General features: G+C 42.0%; 1 protein-coding gene across 1 annotated transcript in view; it reads right to left on the reverse strand.

The window, feature by feature from the left end:
* LOC144099482 (sodium-coupled monocarboxylate transporter 2-like) overlaps positions 1–18,913 on the reverse strand; it is a 42,854-nt gene that overhangs the window by 10,797 nt on the left and 13,144 nt on the right. The window contains exons 6-13 of the mRNA XM_077632814.1: positions 17,566–17,723; positions 13,747–13,884; positions 10,862–10,991; positions 10,082–10,170; positions 7,925–8,034; positions 1,463–1,530; positions 897–983; positions 329–518 (exon numbers count right to left, since the gene is read on the reverse strand). Of these exons, the coding sequence (XP_077488940.1) occupies positions 329–518; positions 897–983; positions 1,463–1,530; positions 7,925–8,034; positions 10,082–10,170; positions 10,862–10,991; positions 13,747–13,884; positions 17,566–17,723 (970 nt within the window). The remainder of the gene's footprint in view (positions 1–328; positions 519–896; positions 984–1,462; positions 1,531–7,924; positions 8,035–10,081; positions 10,171–10,861; positions 10,992–13,746; positions 13,885–17,565; positions 17,724–18,913) is intronic.

The raw sequence follows: 18,913 nt of genomic DNA on the forward strand, positions 1-18,913 counted from the left end.
GGGAACGCGCCCCTATAGAAGGGAAGGACACAATACACCAATGTATTAAGACCAAGGCTCAAGTTAATAGATTTCAGTAGCGTAAAAGGAAATCCCATCGCTCCACTTCACCCTGAGTCATAGGACGCGCTGTTTGTTTGATAAGAAGGCAAATTTAAAGCGCCATTTGTTCCTATAAAACAAATTTAAGTCATCGAAATTAATGGGAATCGGTACTTTGCCCCCCTGTGTATAGTCGTCATTAACAGAAAGCCCAATTTCAATATAAATAAACAGATAATTATAGATTGGAGGTGCCAATGAAGCAACAGATAAAATCGGTAGCGACAAGCGCTGCGGTACCCGTTGTTAGATGATGTCACCGACATATTGTTCGGTGTGCTCCGCCAATAAGTGCTGTTTTCTTGGCAGTAGTCCAATGTCACTGGCATGAGCGGTGGTTTGATGCCGCTTTGAATCCTCAGCCACATGAAAACCAGCTGGACGGCGAACATGATTAAAGTCGAGATACCTGCTCCCTGAAAAATAGCAAAACATAAAACACATGCAACCAAGTCGTCTCTGGCATTCATCTTTTATTCGCGAGGATTTGGTACTTCAGTAAATTAGGAAAAGTTTGTCATGCGCTCAGTGCGTTTTTAAAAGTAATTTTGTAGTTCACTGTTTGTGCTGTGAGTCTCGCGCAAAATGCCTTACCATTCTTTTGTAAAGAATCTAGTTTTATTCCAGCTTATTACACTTCCATAAACCCACCGGTATTTCTGTAATTAGTACGCAACCAAAAACACCGTTGCACGCTGCTCGCTAAAATTTACTAATCCTTCGAGTGCACGAAAGTGGTCTCAATTACAGATGAAGACAACAGCACGGTGATGTGTGCCAACCCGCCTCCGCACCTTGGAGTGGACGAAGGGGAAGGCGACCGCCAGTATCAGAAGTCCTATGCTTGGACCGGTCGCAGCTGAAGTCACCATGATTATTGTCTGCAAAGAAAAAAAAAACAATGCGACTTAGTGCAAGGAGATCAGTCCTGTTGACAGTACACATTTAAGTTGGCACAACCAAGCATTCTTGAGGGCTAGAGACATGTTGATATGAAAATTACATTCGAGAAATCAGAATTTGAGCCGCTTCTACTGGTTGCGCTGAGCAATGCGCGAGCAGCACACGCGACTTAGTTGAATCCGTAGTAAATGCGCCATCCCCGGTAGACACAACCAAAATGCAAGCAACAGCTATTTTTATCACTTTTGTTCGCTTTATACCTCCAGCTTATAGAGAAGGTAGCGTGTGGTTTGGGATTTATTTTACTCGTTACTGCTACTAGGCATACAGAAATTAAACATATATATATATATTTGGTTTTGAAATATAGAGGAAACTGTAGATCAGTCACAAGGTTCACAAGCTGTCATAAAATTCGCTCGCGTAAGGCTAATGTATAAGCGAAGCGTCCACTCACCCTAGTAACTGATCCTAGGTATACGCAAACACAGCTGTAGAGGGTCACAACGACGCCAAGGAAAAAGGCTTGGAGTGATGGGAACAAAAGTGAGAGGATTAATCAGATTGCAGAAGTGCCAAATAAACGGAATATTATGGTTGTTTCTTGTAATTTCAGAGAAAAATACATGCAATGAATAAATCTTGCGCATTTTTAATTAAAAGCCGTCGGTTTTTGCCGCCAAAATTGGGAATCAGGCTTTGAACTATCAATCGATATTCCCTAAACTGAAATATCGCGGTACAGTTAGTGCACCTGCTCCTCCTTCAAAACGGTCGCAGTGCATCCGCAGCTTTCGATGTGCTGGAACAGCTGCTTCGGGAAGCTCGTATCAGAAACTACAAAATATCATTATTAATCTTTTAAAATAAATTTACCATTTGCCATGCATTGTCAACCTGAAGTGTTACGGAAAGTCTGAAAAAAAAAAACAATCCACTCGTTCACGTATACAGGACGCATCTTCAGTACGATATCTACTTGAAGTTTGGCATGGATGAATACCGTAGCCGCCCAGAAGACAAAATGTATTGACGGGGTGGATCGATGCGCACTGCGGAGTAATTGTTAACGGCGCCCAAACAGAGGACTACAAGTATATGGGAATTCTGCAGCTGCACGTAAAGCTGCGAAACGCAAAAAGGTAATTTGGTTACGGTGGAGTTATTTTTAGGGGCAAGAAAAATACCTCCCAAAGGGAGTTGTATTTGGCGAAGTGTTAAGTGGAACAACTTATTACATGGTCATGTGGAAATTTCTTGTGCTGAACAACTACTGAAAATAACGCTCTGGTAAAATCTGAAGCCACTCAGGAGAGAAGCCTTAATCTCTGAAGATCCTGAATATCTGGGATTGTTGGACCCGGTATATATTTTTTTTCAAGTGGAGTAGCTGACTACGCAGTTTCTATGGAAGATCTTTTGCCAGATCAGAAGCTCTATTCTTTTATGCGAAAGAAATACTGCATTGGCAATCCCGAAAAACCCGATGGGTCTCTGCAGCCTCGACCTTTTACCTTTGCGAAGAAATGACTTAGATACGGTCTGGCTCGGGGAACGTGACTCGATACGAAAATTTCAAACAAACTTTTAAGGAGGACAATGTAATGCAATTTCTACGCAAGAGTCAAGTGAATTCGGAGGACAAGTTAAGGAAACGTTCAGGCAATAGTGAAGCTAATTCGAAACCAAATGCTTTCGCACGTCATATTGAGTTTACGGCGGTAAAACTAATACTTTGAAGAAACTGCTCACTGCAAGCACTTGTGGTTCACGCTGTATCTTGGCTGAGCTACGCACTACTAGTAAGAGCAGATCGATTCTGGATTGTTTTGTAGTTTCCTTTAGTATATTTGCTCTTGCCTGCGGTCTTAAATTGGTTGATGAACTCAGAGAGCGCATAAAGAATAATATAAGATATTCTGTTTACATATTGATTCCTACTCTCTTAAAGACAGCAAAGTCGGGAAATATCGGAGTTGATCTGAGCACTACACTAAGCGAAAATAAAGCGATTAGCAAAATTCCCGCGCGTTCCAAAGAGACAATAAAAGTCGTAAGCGAAATAAAGACTGGATTAAAAGAATTAAAAAAAAACAAATTTTTATGCGAACATTAGGTTTCGCCACTTTCAATAAATCCTCACCGCCAGCTATAAATCAAGCAGTCACACAAGGAATAGAACTAGCGTAAAATTATAAATACTTACATCTGCATTCTCAGGGACAAGCTACTGTTGCGGTGATTGCTGTGGGCCTTAATATGTCTCGCTCCCGGTTGGAGATATTTTAGCGACTCAGGAACGACTTCTTTAAGACTATAATTACGTTCCCGATGGGATCAAAATCCAGTTAGCAGAAGCAATACGCCGAGAGTGTATCATTTTACTTATATGAAATCTTTGCGAAGTCTTTGTAGACTTATTAGCTGCCAGTAATAATGCCGGTTATACGAAACGCAAAAATATTGCTTACAAATAATACCAATCGACCTTTTTCTCTGGCAGGTGCTCGGTGTAATCTTTAAGGGCATGTCATAGATAAGTGTAGTCTCATTCCCCTAAAGACAAATAATTTTTTTGCTACCTCCGGCATGATTCAGAAGAGGCCTATCTGCCGTAATGCAGCTCATACAACCAACTCTTGTTTTGTTCAACTATAGATGACCAAAACCAAGTCGGTGTCGTTTGCATGGATTTCGATAAAGGCTATGACAAATGCTAACGCGGTAAATTATTTTCAACAGCCTCAAGGCAAGTATTACAGACGCTATATGAAATGTATTGAAGACTGTTCGTAAAAGCACGGGCATTTGCCTGCATATGGTTCATTGCTTGTCCTGTTCCTCAGAAGTTGTGCGCGAAAACGGTCTGTTCCAGCTCATTTATTAGTTCGTATAGTCTATACTAATGACACTGTCGACGCTATCAAGTTTTGTGCGAAAATGAGGATATTTCCTCACAATTCTTTCATTTATTATCGGTTTAGACATGCCGACGAAGAAATCCGAATAAACCAGGTGCTTCATTCGTCGCATTTTTCGTGTAATAAAAAGGACGTGAGAATTATTCACACTAAATGGACTTCCACGCATGTTACAAACAAGAAGTGTGTGCTGCTATTTTCTTACAACGCTGGAAGTAAACAACGCAATATGAAAATGTGAGGTTTCGAAGAGTCAGAATATTACTGTTTACCCCGGCATATACACATTCACAATGGGCGCTTGACTGCTTCTCAAAATCTGTCTATTTTGAGCAAAATGTAGAAACACGTAACTCCCTATTAGGCACTCACACGTCCAACTTTAAAGTACGCTTTTATTGTCTAGAGCCTGCACCAAAAAGTTTTAAAAGACGAATTACACAGAATTCGAAGAATAGCTTCCATTGTTTTCTTTCTTGAATGTAGCGAAAGACGGAAGCGGCACCGGCGATCTTTTGTTCATGTCAGCTTCAGATGTGTGAAATGCGAAGTGGAAAATCTAAGCTCAATCTATTTTTTCCCAAAAGTTTAGGGGAAATTGCAGGTAATAATGATGAATATATTGAATTCACTGAAAAATGGCGCCCAAGAGTGATTCACTGCGTTGCGATCAAGCCTTATCCTGCACTTGTTGATGCTTTTTTATATTCCTTCTTTCCTGACCTCTTTGAACTCTGATATGACGTACTTCAAACAGATGGTCAAAATTTGTTATGCTTGATTGAGAGTATATATAGGGTGCGTCAAACTTGGTGCTACGAGCTATCAATTTTACTCGCGTTTATTGCGTTCATTTCTTGTGATGGCCATCAGAGGAGGAGTAACTGTGACAGTGAAAAATAAGAATTGCGGGAACACTGACAGGGCCACTAACGCGAGGGCCACATTGGTTATATAGTATACAGCTTAAATAGTGAAGTGCACGCGCGTCCAGCTAAATTACCGCGGCAAAAAAACGATAAATTACTTTTGGTGCAGATAGTGCCCGCGTAGCAATATTGATTAACCTTATCGGTCTTGAATGTCGCTTGCACCAGTAATGTAGCAAGTGAAGTAATTTGTAGAAATGAAAGTACACGTAAGAAACAATATATTGAAGGCAGACAACACCCTCATAGTGCCACATCCGAATATTGTGGGCAGTTTTTGCCGTATTATGCTAATAAAACAGGGCGACGATTCTTTGCCCGCGTCCTTTCTTATTTCTCATCTTTCTTGACAGAAAACCAGAAACGATGCTGCAGCTGATGCTTATACAACGAGCTTCACCCATTATTCACAAACTTCCATGTACATAAAAAAGCATCGTAGAAATTCACGTACTTGATTATGAAAGTAACCGCGCTAGGTGCTTTATCCAGGTGTGTGGAGGGGACTGTTAGCGAGATTTCTCTACTGCCATTTGAGACTTACTTAGTGGTCATAAAGCTTATGTGTAAGGCTACGAAGAGCTTCCCGTGCTATCTAGAGTGTCAGCTCCGTGGCCGCTTGCAGATTGGGGGGCAGAGCTTTTCGGTCGGGCGAAATTGGCTCGCCGCCTTCGAGATAACAGTCGGCTATGGAATCGCACGCATTATCTTTACAAAACATAGGCAAGAAACTGAACAGCTTAGTTGAATTTTTCTTTGGGCTTAACTCCAAAAACCACCGTGAATGGTTACTGCATTCGAATAAGTGACAAAGCAAAGATTTGTGCTACGTAGAAGACGACGACGAGCGGACAGTGCCGCTGGATGGAGCGCTGGCGCTATGCCAGCTGCGGGCACGCAAGAAACTTTTTACTCGCGTCAGAACCCTCATAGTAGTGCCGCGTAGAAGACGACCAAGAGCTGGCAGTGCCGCGAGTCTGAGAGCTTGCGCTAGGCCAGCTGCGAAAAGACAAGGCAACCGACAACGGACGATTCTGCTAGTGGTTTGTGACCATCGAATTAGCTCCTACGCACTAATAAACTAACATTCTTTCGTAGACCAGATGAACCGAACTTTTTCCATGTGAAGCGGCTTCTCCAACGCACAAAAGGAAATTGCTGCCCTGCGATTCTTGTAGTGTGTAGTTCTGTCCCTGTACCAAGTTTTGGGGGACGTTTCATGACCGGCAAAGGCTAGAACACCTTTGTTTAAGGACAGCGTTGAACCAGTCCAATCACAGGGGTCCATTTCTTGGGTTCAATTGTCCATGGTATCTCTTGAACTCTTTTGCCTCTGTACGCAGTTTGTTGAGCCACCTAGCGTCAAATATGGAATGGATATCTGCAGTTATCCTAGTAGCAATTTCTTATACCTCGCTCATTAGGAACCCCGGCAACCCTTTGTCGTACAAGGACATCATGCAAGAACTGTTCATACTTTAGCTGTTGATGCCATAGTAGCAACTTTAAATGCGAACAGTCTGCAACAATTTTCAGAATGAATGAGCGACAGCATTTTGTAAAGCCGTTTGCAGCGGAGCGTGGCAAGAACAGCTGCATTTCATGGCCAGCGTAGCACTTTTTGCTGATTTCATAGTATCTGCGAATGATCTCTCGGGTAGGCTGACTGTAATATAGTGATGTAGCATTCGTATAGTATTTGCTTGTGAAACATCGTTTCTTGGCAGTATTTATTGCCAAAGCGGGAAGCTAAGGTAGTCGGCAGTTCATCGCATAAAACGAACTGCGCTTCAAGCGAGCACTGAGGAAGAATAGAAAATAATAAAGAGAAATTTCTTTCGTCTAATTTCTCTTTCTTGCTCCTCGTCTGAAGCTCTAGTCTTTTCGCACCTGCGTTTCACCTGTACATTAGCAAGCATAAACGCTTCATATTTTTCGCCAGAGAGCTACGCCAGCGAACAGTTCATAAGTTTCGTGTAGTAAAATATCTCCTTTTAAAGTATTTCCGACCCTCCCACTGTACACCTGACGCTGTGCTATTGATGTTGTGGCATGCTACTACAAGCTATAAGGCTATTCAGTCGCGGAGCCGAACAGTGTGGCTGATATTTCAACAATGAAGGAAACATTTACTACATATTCCTATCTTCATAACCTTTATCTCAACCCCTCTTAATCCCAAAGCGCCCTCTGGAGAAGCATTTGAACCATGCACAGCCGACTGATTGAATAGTCCACCCGCTTTGGCCTGGCCTATGGCAACTGAGCACACCAAGAGGTGCGGACTGCAGACGCCATTTCAGAGATATCCCTAAGCAGCGTCGTTTCTCTTTAGTAAGGAAAACTGCCGGATTGTACTATCTTCAGAATGCTGACGAAGTGCATGTAAATGACATGCTTAGGGGTTTAGGGTTGTAAACGAGTTTTATCTAAGTTGATTTTCTGCTTATTAAGATTAGGTTCCTATATTTAAATCTTCTGCGTGGCCGTTGACAGCTCTATATGGCACTATGGTGCAAATCAGCTCGACGCGGTTAACTAAGATTGCAATACCACAGCTGCCATCGCGCGAGATTGAGTCTCATCATACGCAGGAAGATTCTTGAAAATGCTTTCAAATCGCTGTCATTGCTCGTGCGGCGAATTGATATGCGGACAATGATTTCTTTTCCTTCATCATTTATCAGCGAGGGGCATCGTCAATTCTTTGGCTTCGGCAGGCCGATTTGGCCTGCTGACGTTTTTACAATTCTGGTACTAATTTGAGCACAATGCGGGTGTCTGAAATCTTGCGCGAAACAGATGATGTGGTCTAGAAATACTGACTACCACCACGAGAATGCGGAACCGTTAGTTCGTTTGATGCTTACTCAAATTTTTTTGTACTAAAACCAGGTTGGACAAAGGAACCTCTGAAGCCTTTTTGGCACTCTGGACGCTTTTTTATTCGCATAATTTTGCGACATTAGTGAGGCTACATTACAACAGGGAACAGCGTAGTCACCAAAACCGCTGTCTTAATACGGTACTTTGGTGCAGAAAACACACATGATTGCGAAGCTTACCTACCAAGGCCTCGTGTAAACCAGCCAGATGAGAAATTGAGCTTCTTGATGCATGGTGGCAGGATGTCCACGAAGACGATCGCAGCCTGAGTGTTTATGACCGAAGATATTGTGCTGTGGAGGGCATCAAAATACTCAGATAGAGAAGCGCTCACGACCTACTCGCTCAAAAACAATGCATTGAATGATGCTTGGGGTTCAAAGCGCCGCAGCAGCACATGGCCAGCGAGTTCCGCCTTAGTGGAGTGCTCCGGGATAAACTGCCCGATATCGTTTCTTAATGTGCATTCATATCACGCGGTACACGTCCCAATTTGAATTTTACACCCACAAAACTGTTGCCACTATAGCTGGGATTTGATCCACCGACATTTGTTAGAGAAATCCGAAGTGATAGCCTCTAAGCTTTCACGCTGAGTTCTCAAGAAACACATACCTTCTCCAGTTTTTGAAGCGCAAAAGCTTCACTACGTTCGCTTCAAAAGGGCGACCAGGGAAGAAAGGGCGAAATTTGCAGGGCCCAGACGAAGGCAAAGCACTGTTTTCCAGTTACAGAGTAATTGGATTCAGCCTTCATGAGTGCTCGGCTTTCATAGGCAATGATGTATTGATCGAAGAGTGATTGGCGCTGGAAGAGTACGGCTTCGAGGCCAACACCCTGGCATCAGTATAGGCCTCGGTAGAGGCGGTCGGACCGAAATGACGCAGTATGGGCGGTTGTCGTGAGGACACGGGGTAAACTGTATGCGTCATCCGACGCCGCACGAAGAAAAGAAGAACTACTTGAAAGAAGCTGCGTCAAATGTCCAACGAGAAAGCAAAATTGGCAGCCAACCAGAAAAAGTAAGAGCACAGCACGTGCCTAGGGAGCAGCGCCGATCTTTCATGGAGGAAGGCTTGGAAAAGGCAACCACAGCGCGAAATTTAGTGTGATCAGTACAGACAGCCTTTTTGGGGACAACATAGCCTAAAATGGTCAGTTTACGTGCGGAAAAGCGACACTTACTCAGTTGAGCTGCATATCGGCATTATATAGGCAGGTCAAGACATGTTTAAGGTGGGAGAGGTCAATGATAGAGCTTGAATGAAATAGGTCTATGTCGTCAGGGAAGCACAAGTCCCGCTTTCTCGGCCCGAAATTATGAAAATTTGAAAATTGTAAGACACTGTAATGGAAATATTGAAGGTAATGGTTCATTATTCTCATATATAGCAAAATCTGTCTTTTAAAGCGTTTCGATCAATCGCATCGAAAAGTTAACACTGCTATAAAAACCAATCGGGAATGCTTTTGACAATAGCAAAAACGTGAATAGAAAAAAAGAAAGGCTTCCGTCGGGTTATTTACGGATATTCATTTTTTTATTTATTTATTACTGATATCTCAAGGGCCGTTGTGTGAGGGCTGTACATGACAATATATTGATTGTTATAGTGAAATCTCCCATTTTATGAAAAAATTGCGTTCATATATGGCTTCCCAGTCAAGAATGCTTTTGTCCAGGATGGCTAGGTATGGGGGCATTTCTTCCACTCCAGTGCAAGCAAAATGGAATCCGCTATGTGCTCTAAGGTCGCAGGGGCATTTAAAAAACTTGAGCGACACATAAGCCCCACCTTTAGTGTTTAATGCGATAGCGTATTAACTTAATGCCCATTTATGCGGAATTAGGATTTCTATATTTTACATTCGTAGATCTCTAGAAGTCCTCATACCACTCCTGGAACAGTGGTGCAGTGGTTTAGCGACGCGCCACTGCCCCGGCAGGTGGCTGTTTGAATCACAGCCATCGGTGGGGCTTGTGAGACCCCGGTTAACCTTCCCGACAACCTCTCGCAACCAATCATTAACTTTAACCTGCCATCGTGGGCAGTTTGTGAAGACGTCGCAAATTCATGAGACCTAGGTGAAAGGTGGGCCATCTGCATTTCTCGACACACAGACGATAACGCGGTTGCCGCTGGAAGAGACCGATAATACTATCACGCTAAGATACCACCAGGAGAATGCTAGTTTCCGTAACCGCTTAGATGTGAAGGATGAGAGTTTAACAGCTACACATTTTTACCACACAAGGCATTCGTGTAGATCCACCCAGCGACGGCATACCGAACTTTTACACTGTGAAAAGAAAGCAAAGTGAATTTTAAGGACGATTACCTTGTTGCTGCGCTTACAACAGCAGCGAGAAAAAGTCCAGTAAATCCAGGGAATGTAACAAGATATGTTTTTATATAAAACGGCAAGATCTGTGCAAAGAATCAGAAAATAGCATTTTGAGTCGAAATGAGATATCAAAATATTAATAGCACATTACGTATAGAGAAACGTTCTTTCCAAAGCTATAGATAAAGATGAGGTGACACGTCACAAAGAAATAGAGAACACACGAAGATACCAGAGTCATGTACGGCTCTTAATCACAAATACTCGCATGCAATAAAATTGATTCCAGAAGGTAATAGAACAGTCGCACCACTCTTGCAAAATTTGGTCTCACTAAACGCCAAGCCATGCTCTTGGCATATGCACATGGTGAACGCACTCTTACGAACACAACGTCAAAGCTTTAGCCGACAGAAAGTAGTGCAAGAATTCGCATGAAAAGAAAACAAATCCTGTCTCTTTTTTGTTCATGAAGTTGAATAGAATTCTTATACACATTTCGTGCATTTCGGTGTCTGTTTCGGCGTGACGTTCGCTGCAATTTTCACTTGGTGTTCGAGTGAGACAACTGAGAATATGAGCTCACAAGATCTCCGCTTCGTGTCTTGTCGCCAGCTTTTACCCTTTCTTAATTTGTGACCCTCTCGTCCAGCGGAAACGACGAACGATGCTAACTTGCGAAGAATCTTTTTCGATGCGAGGCCGCATTTTTTTAAAAAAATACTTCATTCCATCCTCGATTACGCCTCAATCCGTAAGTAACTGTGCGCTCACCTGATCATAGGTTGTGATATCCCCAGACAGCTGAGGGTCGCAGCCTCTGAACCACAATACCAAGGCCACTGCCATAGCCACTTTAACGACATTGACAAAAACAAGAAGAACGGCCCCAAGGTATACGGTTCTGCGAGTTTAACATCAAAAAGACAAACAAATACTTGGTGAATGACTTGGTGCTGAACCCATGTACTATTCGATACAAATGTCTCCAGGAAGCGTGGATGATGATCTTAGTGTACAGCTGGAAAGTGTGCCGAGAATCACTTTATTTTATTAGCAGACCTTAGAGAACCCAAATCCAACCTTCACTACCAGTAGTTTAGTGTGAAGATTCGCGCGGTTAAAAAGACTGTGCGCTCTGGCCGGCACTCGAGCGTCTTGGGGACTTCTGTCCCGGGTAATGCACTGAGCCAGATCGCGTAAGGAAATTGCGCCGTTTAAGAAAAAGATATTGGCAGAGTAGCCGTGCACAAATACACTTTCGCCCCTATTCAGGACATCATCGGGTATTTTCCGTTCAGTGTGGCAAAATGTTAATGTGACAATGCATGTGTTTTAGAACACAGAGGGGCGCGCCCGCTTATTGCAGTGTACCGCCGGGTATCCAGAAACTGATTATGCAATGGCAGCCGCGAGGTTGGAGTCTGTCCTTCAATCACTGATACAATCGCCTATTTAACCAAAGAAGTATTTCCCGAATGACTGAGGGTTTTGTTATGCCCAAAACTCCTACATTTCAGATAGATCGCGTGATGCTTATATGTTTTTTAGCGATAACTGTTTATTGGACACCAGTCGGTACTGACGATGTGTAGCCCCGTGATGCGCAGGAGAGGCAAAGCGGGTAACAGCGAAGTTGGAAGCTGGGAGAGGAGGTTTATAGCAGCCGCGGCAGACTCACTGTCACCTCTCGCACGCTGAAAGCAGGGTGAGGATAAAAGCCTGGAGAGGGACTTGTAGCGCAAGCGCGCTCGTCTATCCTAGCAGGTATGAATTGAGGAAAGGCATGGATTAAGTTGGAAGGCAAGGAGAACTCGCAGTTCCAGCAGGCTGAACTCTGTTAGCACAGTGTGGGTGGCGGAAACAAGGATGTCAGATAAGAGAGAGGTGATACTGTGTAGCCTTGACTATTAATGGTTGCACTCATAGATGTTACGCGATGCTGCAAAGATATATATCAACCATATGCAGCTTAGCTCTCACTTTGGTTAGTGCATTGTGCGAGTCTGAGCAAACTTTATCCATTTCTTTCTTCCATCGCCTCAATTGATGTTTAGGAAATTTTTCTTCGCTCTCCTGATGTAGTCGATACAACACATGGACATTGTTCTTGTTTAGTGTCCCCTTTAACCTCTTAAGTCTCTTGATAGACGACTGTGCACATTGCAAACTCGCATCTCTTCCTTAGAGTGCGCTCTACATAGCAGTATTTCTCTTCCTATTTCAAGAACAGCTAGCATCCTCCACTGGGCAAATAGAGCCCTTTTTGTGTCAAAAAGCGAGAACAAAAACATTATCTGAAAACAGCAAGTTGGGCGTAAATCCTTCGTTTTTTTTTGTAATGACAAATTTTGCAACCAGTACATTTTTTTTTAGTTTCTAGAGTAATCTGCACCTTCGAAAAATGAATGTTCCAAGATATCGCGGTTTTTTTCCATTTAACCGAGTATTATATATTTGTAGCTTGAATACTTTTTGGCCGTTTGCAAGCAATTTTGTGCATTCATGTAAGACTTGATCATAAGAGTGTTAGGTTGAAAACATATCAGTTGGCCTCCTTGAAGAGAGGTCATAAAATTAACCCTGGAAAATACTATTGTTCTTCGTGTTAAAATGATAAATGGCATCTGAAAGAATTAAGGTAGTGAGATCACTGGCGAAAGAAATGAAGTGCCACACATCTAGTTTTCTCAATGACATCTTACTCTCCAGAAAGTTCTAAGTCAAGTGGGCCGAAATTTTCTTTGACAAACGTGCCTTAGGCAGGCAGCTTGCATTAGCATACTTACTTGAGCAAGAGCTTTGTTAGGTCCTACGAAGCCGTGTCATGGCGATGTCTATATTTCCAAATTTTGACCGGGTTGAACTTAAACTTGCCAAGTTTTTTTAGCTTATGACACGTAGAAAGTGAGTGAGTTGATTCACAATATGACGCGCATCCAAAACCTGAAGTTACCTCCTGAGAAACAAGCACTTCCCGAGAACACTAAACAAGCGGGCACAATTAAGACGAAAAATTAATTTGAACAACTTGTCAGATTTTTATCTTTAAAGCCTAAGAACAATTAACAGTGGCAAGATAGGAGTTTACACGTATGAATTCATATCTGGCGTCATATTCAAGGCAGATATGTGCGTCTCTCCAACTGGCTTAAAAATAATTCACTAAAAATTGGCACCATGCGTGAGTCTATACAAACGCCCATTACCACGTAATTACGCTTAGCTGTAACAATTACCAACTATCCCAGCTTCTGCCTTAAATTCAAAGCTTCTCAAATTCCCACTCATCATATGGTGCATTTTATCCCTGAGGGATAATAGTAATAAGAAATACAAATTACTTTTTTGTAGCGCTCAGAACATCAGCCACCCTCAAGAACATCGCTTTGTCGAATACCGCTCTTTCTGAAAGCACCAGCAGACGCAACAGCAAACTTTTGCAAGAGAAGAGCAGTTGTTTAAAATTTTTACAGCGTTAGACTGGGGCTACGAACCACAAAAAAAAATTGCAAGCGCTTAGTGTTCTGTCAAATCACATCGCGATCTGCTATATCCTAACGATCTGCAGCAATGGAGCGCTGGAAAACATCGTCCAAAAGAAACTTCGTTATAAGCAATTTTAAAACAAAAATTCTCAGTGATCAAATAGTACTAACTTCTTTGCGCTAGCGAGCGTCCTGGAAGCCATGCACCTTTGAACGACGACTTGGTCCATGCCAACCCGGTACAATGCTGATGTAACTGCGGCGACAGCTACCCAGACGTTCTCGTCGTGTGTGGGGTTGAAATTCACGCTTTCGACAGAAAGTATACAGAAAGGAATGTTAAAACTCACCTGTAGACGCAATAAAGATAACAATTAATTTTATTCGCTTCGTTTGTACTGTGCGTCCTCGGATTCATTTCTTTCCACCGGTGAGGTTTCGCTCTCAGGCTGTTTACCGTTTGTTGCGGTCGTAATTTTCAAATAAGATTAACATGAATACGACCTTCGCTGCTGCCTATTCAACTGTTAGCTGTTTTATTTTTTACTGCGACAGCAGGCCGCGAAGACCTAGGCTATCAATGCGCATGTAAGAAGGGCATTTTCTTTAATATTTACGAATGCAGTGCTGACCTCATCACCCGCCTGAACGTTCATCTTAGCTAGAAATGACAGCATCATGTTTTGTCATAACTTCCTATGTTTATACTTTTTGAAAACTATGGCTTCAGTGGAACGCAGATTTGAACGCACAGCTGTCCTTTTTGACTTTTTATTTTGAATAAACCTCGAACTTCTACTGCTGCCTGTGTTGGAAATGACAGAAGATATCTATGTACGCAAGTCTACTCTCAAAACACTGTGTTATAAAGATGTGTAAGATATCTATACGAGAGTTCTATCTTAGCTTTATCTTGATGAGCTTTATCAGGGTATTTTTCTGTAGTAATGAGCACTGCCGTCGCGCCAGTCTCTAACCTAGAGCTCGACAGTTTACCTGCTGATAGTTAGGAGTACTACCCAGACGGCTCGATGCACGTCAAACACATGTATAGAGGCGCTCGAGATAGGGGAAAGGAGAGCCAAGGGAAGTAACAAGAGTTTATCCAGAGCGCACAATTTGCGGTAAAGTGTAAGTGAGAATGTGTACTTATGGGAACTGGGAGAGGCTGGATGCCAAACTTTGGCACTAGTACTTCTTCACTCCGAACAACTACAGAAAGTTTGCGGTTTCTTTGCATTTTTTTAGACGAGTTCCTGTCACAGCAATTAAAACACCATAAAAAGAAGCCAAAATGTCTTGCGTGGACGCCTTGGCTCAAAACGCCGCTCCCGTCCACGAAAATTCCCTCCCCACTGCTGTGGTAGCAGAGAACCAAATTATTGGTCTGGAAACGCTGCGCATTTATGAACACGGAACAACTACAGCGTGAGCAAAAGTTGAACTCAAACACTAATCCTTTTCGTTTGTGTTCCTTCTGTTGTTCACGTTTCTCTTGCGCTAGTTTGTTGCTGTTTTCTTCGGACACGGACGGCACGGTTGCGGTGGCGATCACACCGCTTTGAACGCCCGCACTATCGGGCGCATTCTGCGTTTCGCACCTCCAACATCCCAGCTTTCCCCTCCAACCTAAGCACCAGCCTTGTTTTTTGGAGTACACCTATATATTTTCCGCTAAACTGCCAGAACAACTCCTCACGCGGCTACAGTGCACATTCGCTGTGCACTGTAGATATAGATAGATAGATAGATAGATAGATAGATAGATAGATAGATAGATAGATAGATAGATAGATAGATAGATAGATAGATAGATAGATAGATAGATAGATAGATAGATAGATAGATAGATAGATAGATAGATAGATAGATAGATAGACAGACAGATAGATAGATAGATAGACAGATAGATAGATAGATAGATAGATAGATAGATAGATAGATAGATAGATAGATAGATAGATAGATAGATAGATAGATAGATAGATAGATAGATAGATAGATAGATAGATAGATAGATAGATAGATAGATAGATAGATAGATAGATAGATAGATAGATAGATAGATAGATAGATAGATAGATAGATAGACAGATAGACAGATAGATAGATAGACAGATAGATAGATAGATAGACAGATAGATAGATAGATAGACAGATAGATAGATAGATAGATAGATAGATAGATAGATAGATAGATAGATAGATAGATAGATAGATAGATAGATAGATAGATAGATAGATAGATAGATAGATAGATAGATAGACAGACAGATAGATAGATAGATAGATAGATAGATAGATAGATAGATAGATAGATAGATAGATAGATAGATAGATAGATAGATAGATAGATAGATAGATAGACAGACAGATAGATAGATAGATAGATAGATAGATAGACAGATAGATAGATAGATAGACAGACAGACAGACAGATAGATAGATAGATAGATAGATAGACAGACAGACAGATAGATAGATAGACAGACAGATAGATAGATAGACAGATAGATAGATAGATAGACAGATAGATAGATAGACAGATAGACAGATAGATAGATAGACAGATAGATAGATAGATAGACAGATAGATAGATAGATAGACAGATAGATAGATAGATAGATAGATAGATAGATAGATAGATAGATAGATAGATAGATAGATAGATAGATAGATAGATAGATAGATAGATAGATAGATAGATAGATAGATAGATAGATAGATAGATAGATAGATAGATAGATAGATAGATAGATAGATAGATAGATAGATAGATAGATAGATAGATAGATAGATAGATAGATAGATAGATAGATAGATAGATAGATAGATAGATAGATAGATAGATAGATAGATAGATAGATAGATAGATAGATAGATAGATAGATAGATAGATAGATAGATAGATAGATAGATAGATAGATAGATAGATAGATAGATAGATAAGAGGAGGGAAAGACGGATGTTAACCAGAAAGGGGTTCCGGTTGGCTACCCTGCACTGGGGAAGAGGGATTAGGGGGCTCAAAAGGAGGAAGAGAGAAGGGGAAAAAGGCATAACACATACACACACGCACAACGCTGTCACAATTTGTCATTCAATCCAGTCGCTCTCAAGTAGGCAAAGACTCCCTTGTATGTCTTGAGGGCAGTCGACTGCGGGGGCAATGGACAGAGGATCTTTTCACTCTACTTTCTTACAATACAGTGGGCATTTTGTCTAGCCCTGAATACGGCTTTTTATTTTATTGTTGCAAGCTAAGAGGCTAAAGCTTTTTGCTTTTGCAGTCTTGTGTTTGTCTAATATATGTTTCCCACCGCCAAGCCCGCGTTGCCCTTAATGCGGTGAGAGCCCATAGAAGAAGCATTCGCTGAGAATGAGGCACAATTGGGTAGCCCTACCTCGAAATTCTAAGCGTGTTATCTGGCTACTGGACTCGTATAAGGTGGCGTGTGCCCTTGCGTCGGCGGCTGGTCACGGTGCGCGCGCTAAACGGGAACAAGAAATAAAGACAATCGTGCCAGCTCATCATACGCGAATAAGCCATATCAGAATGTTTAACACAACCAAAAGGACGCGTCCAAGTTCTTTAGCGTTTTTGAAAAAAGATGCACTGTCTTTTATATTCCTCTATTATACATGATACTTAAAAAAAAGCTTTTACGTGTGTACTAAACATTTCAGTGATGTTTTTTTTTTAGCTCACTGCATATTAACACCTCGTTTTGTTATCAAGTGGTACTTAGTCTCTTTTCAAACCGTATAAGTTTTGTTTCGAATGGGCGAAAGCCCAAAATAGATCACGGAAACTATTTCGGCAATTATCTCCGCCTGTTTTTGTGACGTCTCAATTGCAACGGAATAAAAAAGTTCTAAAGTGTACAAACAATGCACAGGTTGGGTACCGTTTATTGTTCTCAGCCTAATATGCTCTTGTACTTTAGTTTTTGAGCATCATAAAAAGAATGGGCGTAGAGATAACTTACTTGGCAATGTATGAACGCAGATCGAAGTCTGACATTGGCTGCGGCGAATATTCACTGGTGTTCCAGTCGATGATAATTTTTGCGACGACGGTTGTGGGTCCGATTAAAATGAAGAGCAGTTGCATGCAATCTGTCCAAACGACGCCTCTTAGTCCGCCCTTGTTTGTTTCCGCAAAGAAATTGGGTTTAGTTTGATTAATCACGGCAATAAAAAACAATATATACACAGTATGACCTGCACGGTAAGGGGAAGCGAAGAGTTTGCTTCATATTGCGATAAAACTTTGAATATCTCTATTCTTACCGCGCATCTTGCAGTCACCAGAAGTTTGCAAGCATTTCTAGTTCTAACACAACAGTGAATATTAATTTCTGCATTTTGGGCGTTACGACCACCAGTAGTGGTCATCACTACCTGTTGTACAATCCGCATGTGACGTCAACTGCAGAAGTGCTCCAAGAAAGGCGTTCTTAACAATAAGACATCCATAGCCATGCTAATCGCAACGGAGATTTCAGCTGTTCAAGATGTCTGCAGAATCGACCTGACCTCACTAAAAAGAAGTCTCGGGCTTCTGGACGGACACAGCCAATCTTTAAAAACCCAAGGAAAGTAAATATATTTTGGTCAAATCAACTTAGCCCTATTCTTCCTCCAACCGTTGCCACTAAGTGGGAGAATAGGAGTCGCTAATTGCTGTCTGGGAGCTGGTCACCCGCACTCCTTTTTGTTTATACTCCTTGCTACCAGTGGCGAACAAAATTTTGATCAGAAAACGCCTGCTACTCAACAGATGTGGATATCAACATTTCTAGAAAGTATCATGCTGAAGATAGTACATAGTTTGCAATGTCTACGACACGAATTTATGGGATTGGCCATTGAAATGTTAATACAGGGGCCTGTACCGCAGCGGTGGCATGGGTGTTTGAGCGTACGCCTCGCATGCGACAGGTGCGGGGTTCAATCCCCCGTGCCGCCGGGCAGCTACCGGTGAGGAAATGAGTACAACCTTTCCCCTTTCCTCCAGGTCTGGTGCTAGGCTTTTTTTGCTCTCAAATGCTTGCGAAATGGGTCCTGGACCCCACCTTGTGTAACGTAAATACCTTGCGCCATGGCGCTTATTTCCTGAAGCTCTCCTTGCGCCATTATTGTCCATCACCATCCATACAGAGATCTACGCTGCGTTCTAAGTTTAGTACACTGCTCCATATATCCAATGCTTAAAGTATCAACATATTGCCTTACAGGGAAGTAACCACGAAAAAGTGCCTCCGAGGCATTTTATGCACACGTCCCCTTGACCCCTACACGCTTGAAGCTAAATCAATTAAGGTACTTGCGTTT

The sequence above is a fragment of the Amblyomma americanum genome, chromosome 7, assembly GCF_052857255.1.
Source record: "Amblyomma americanum isolate KBUSLIRL-KWMA chromosome 7, ASM5285725v1, whole genome shotgun sequence".
NCBI lineage: Eukaryota > Metazoa > Arthropoda > Arachnida > Ixodida > Ixodidae > Amblyomma > Amblyomma americanum.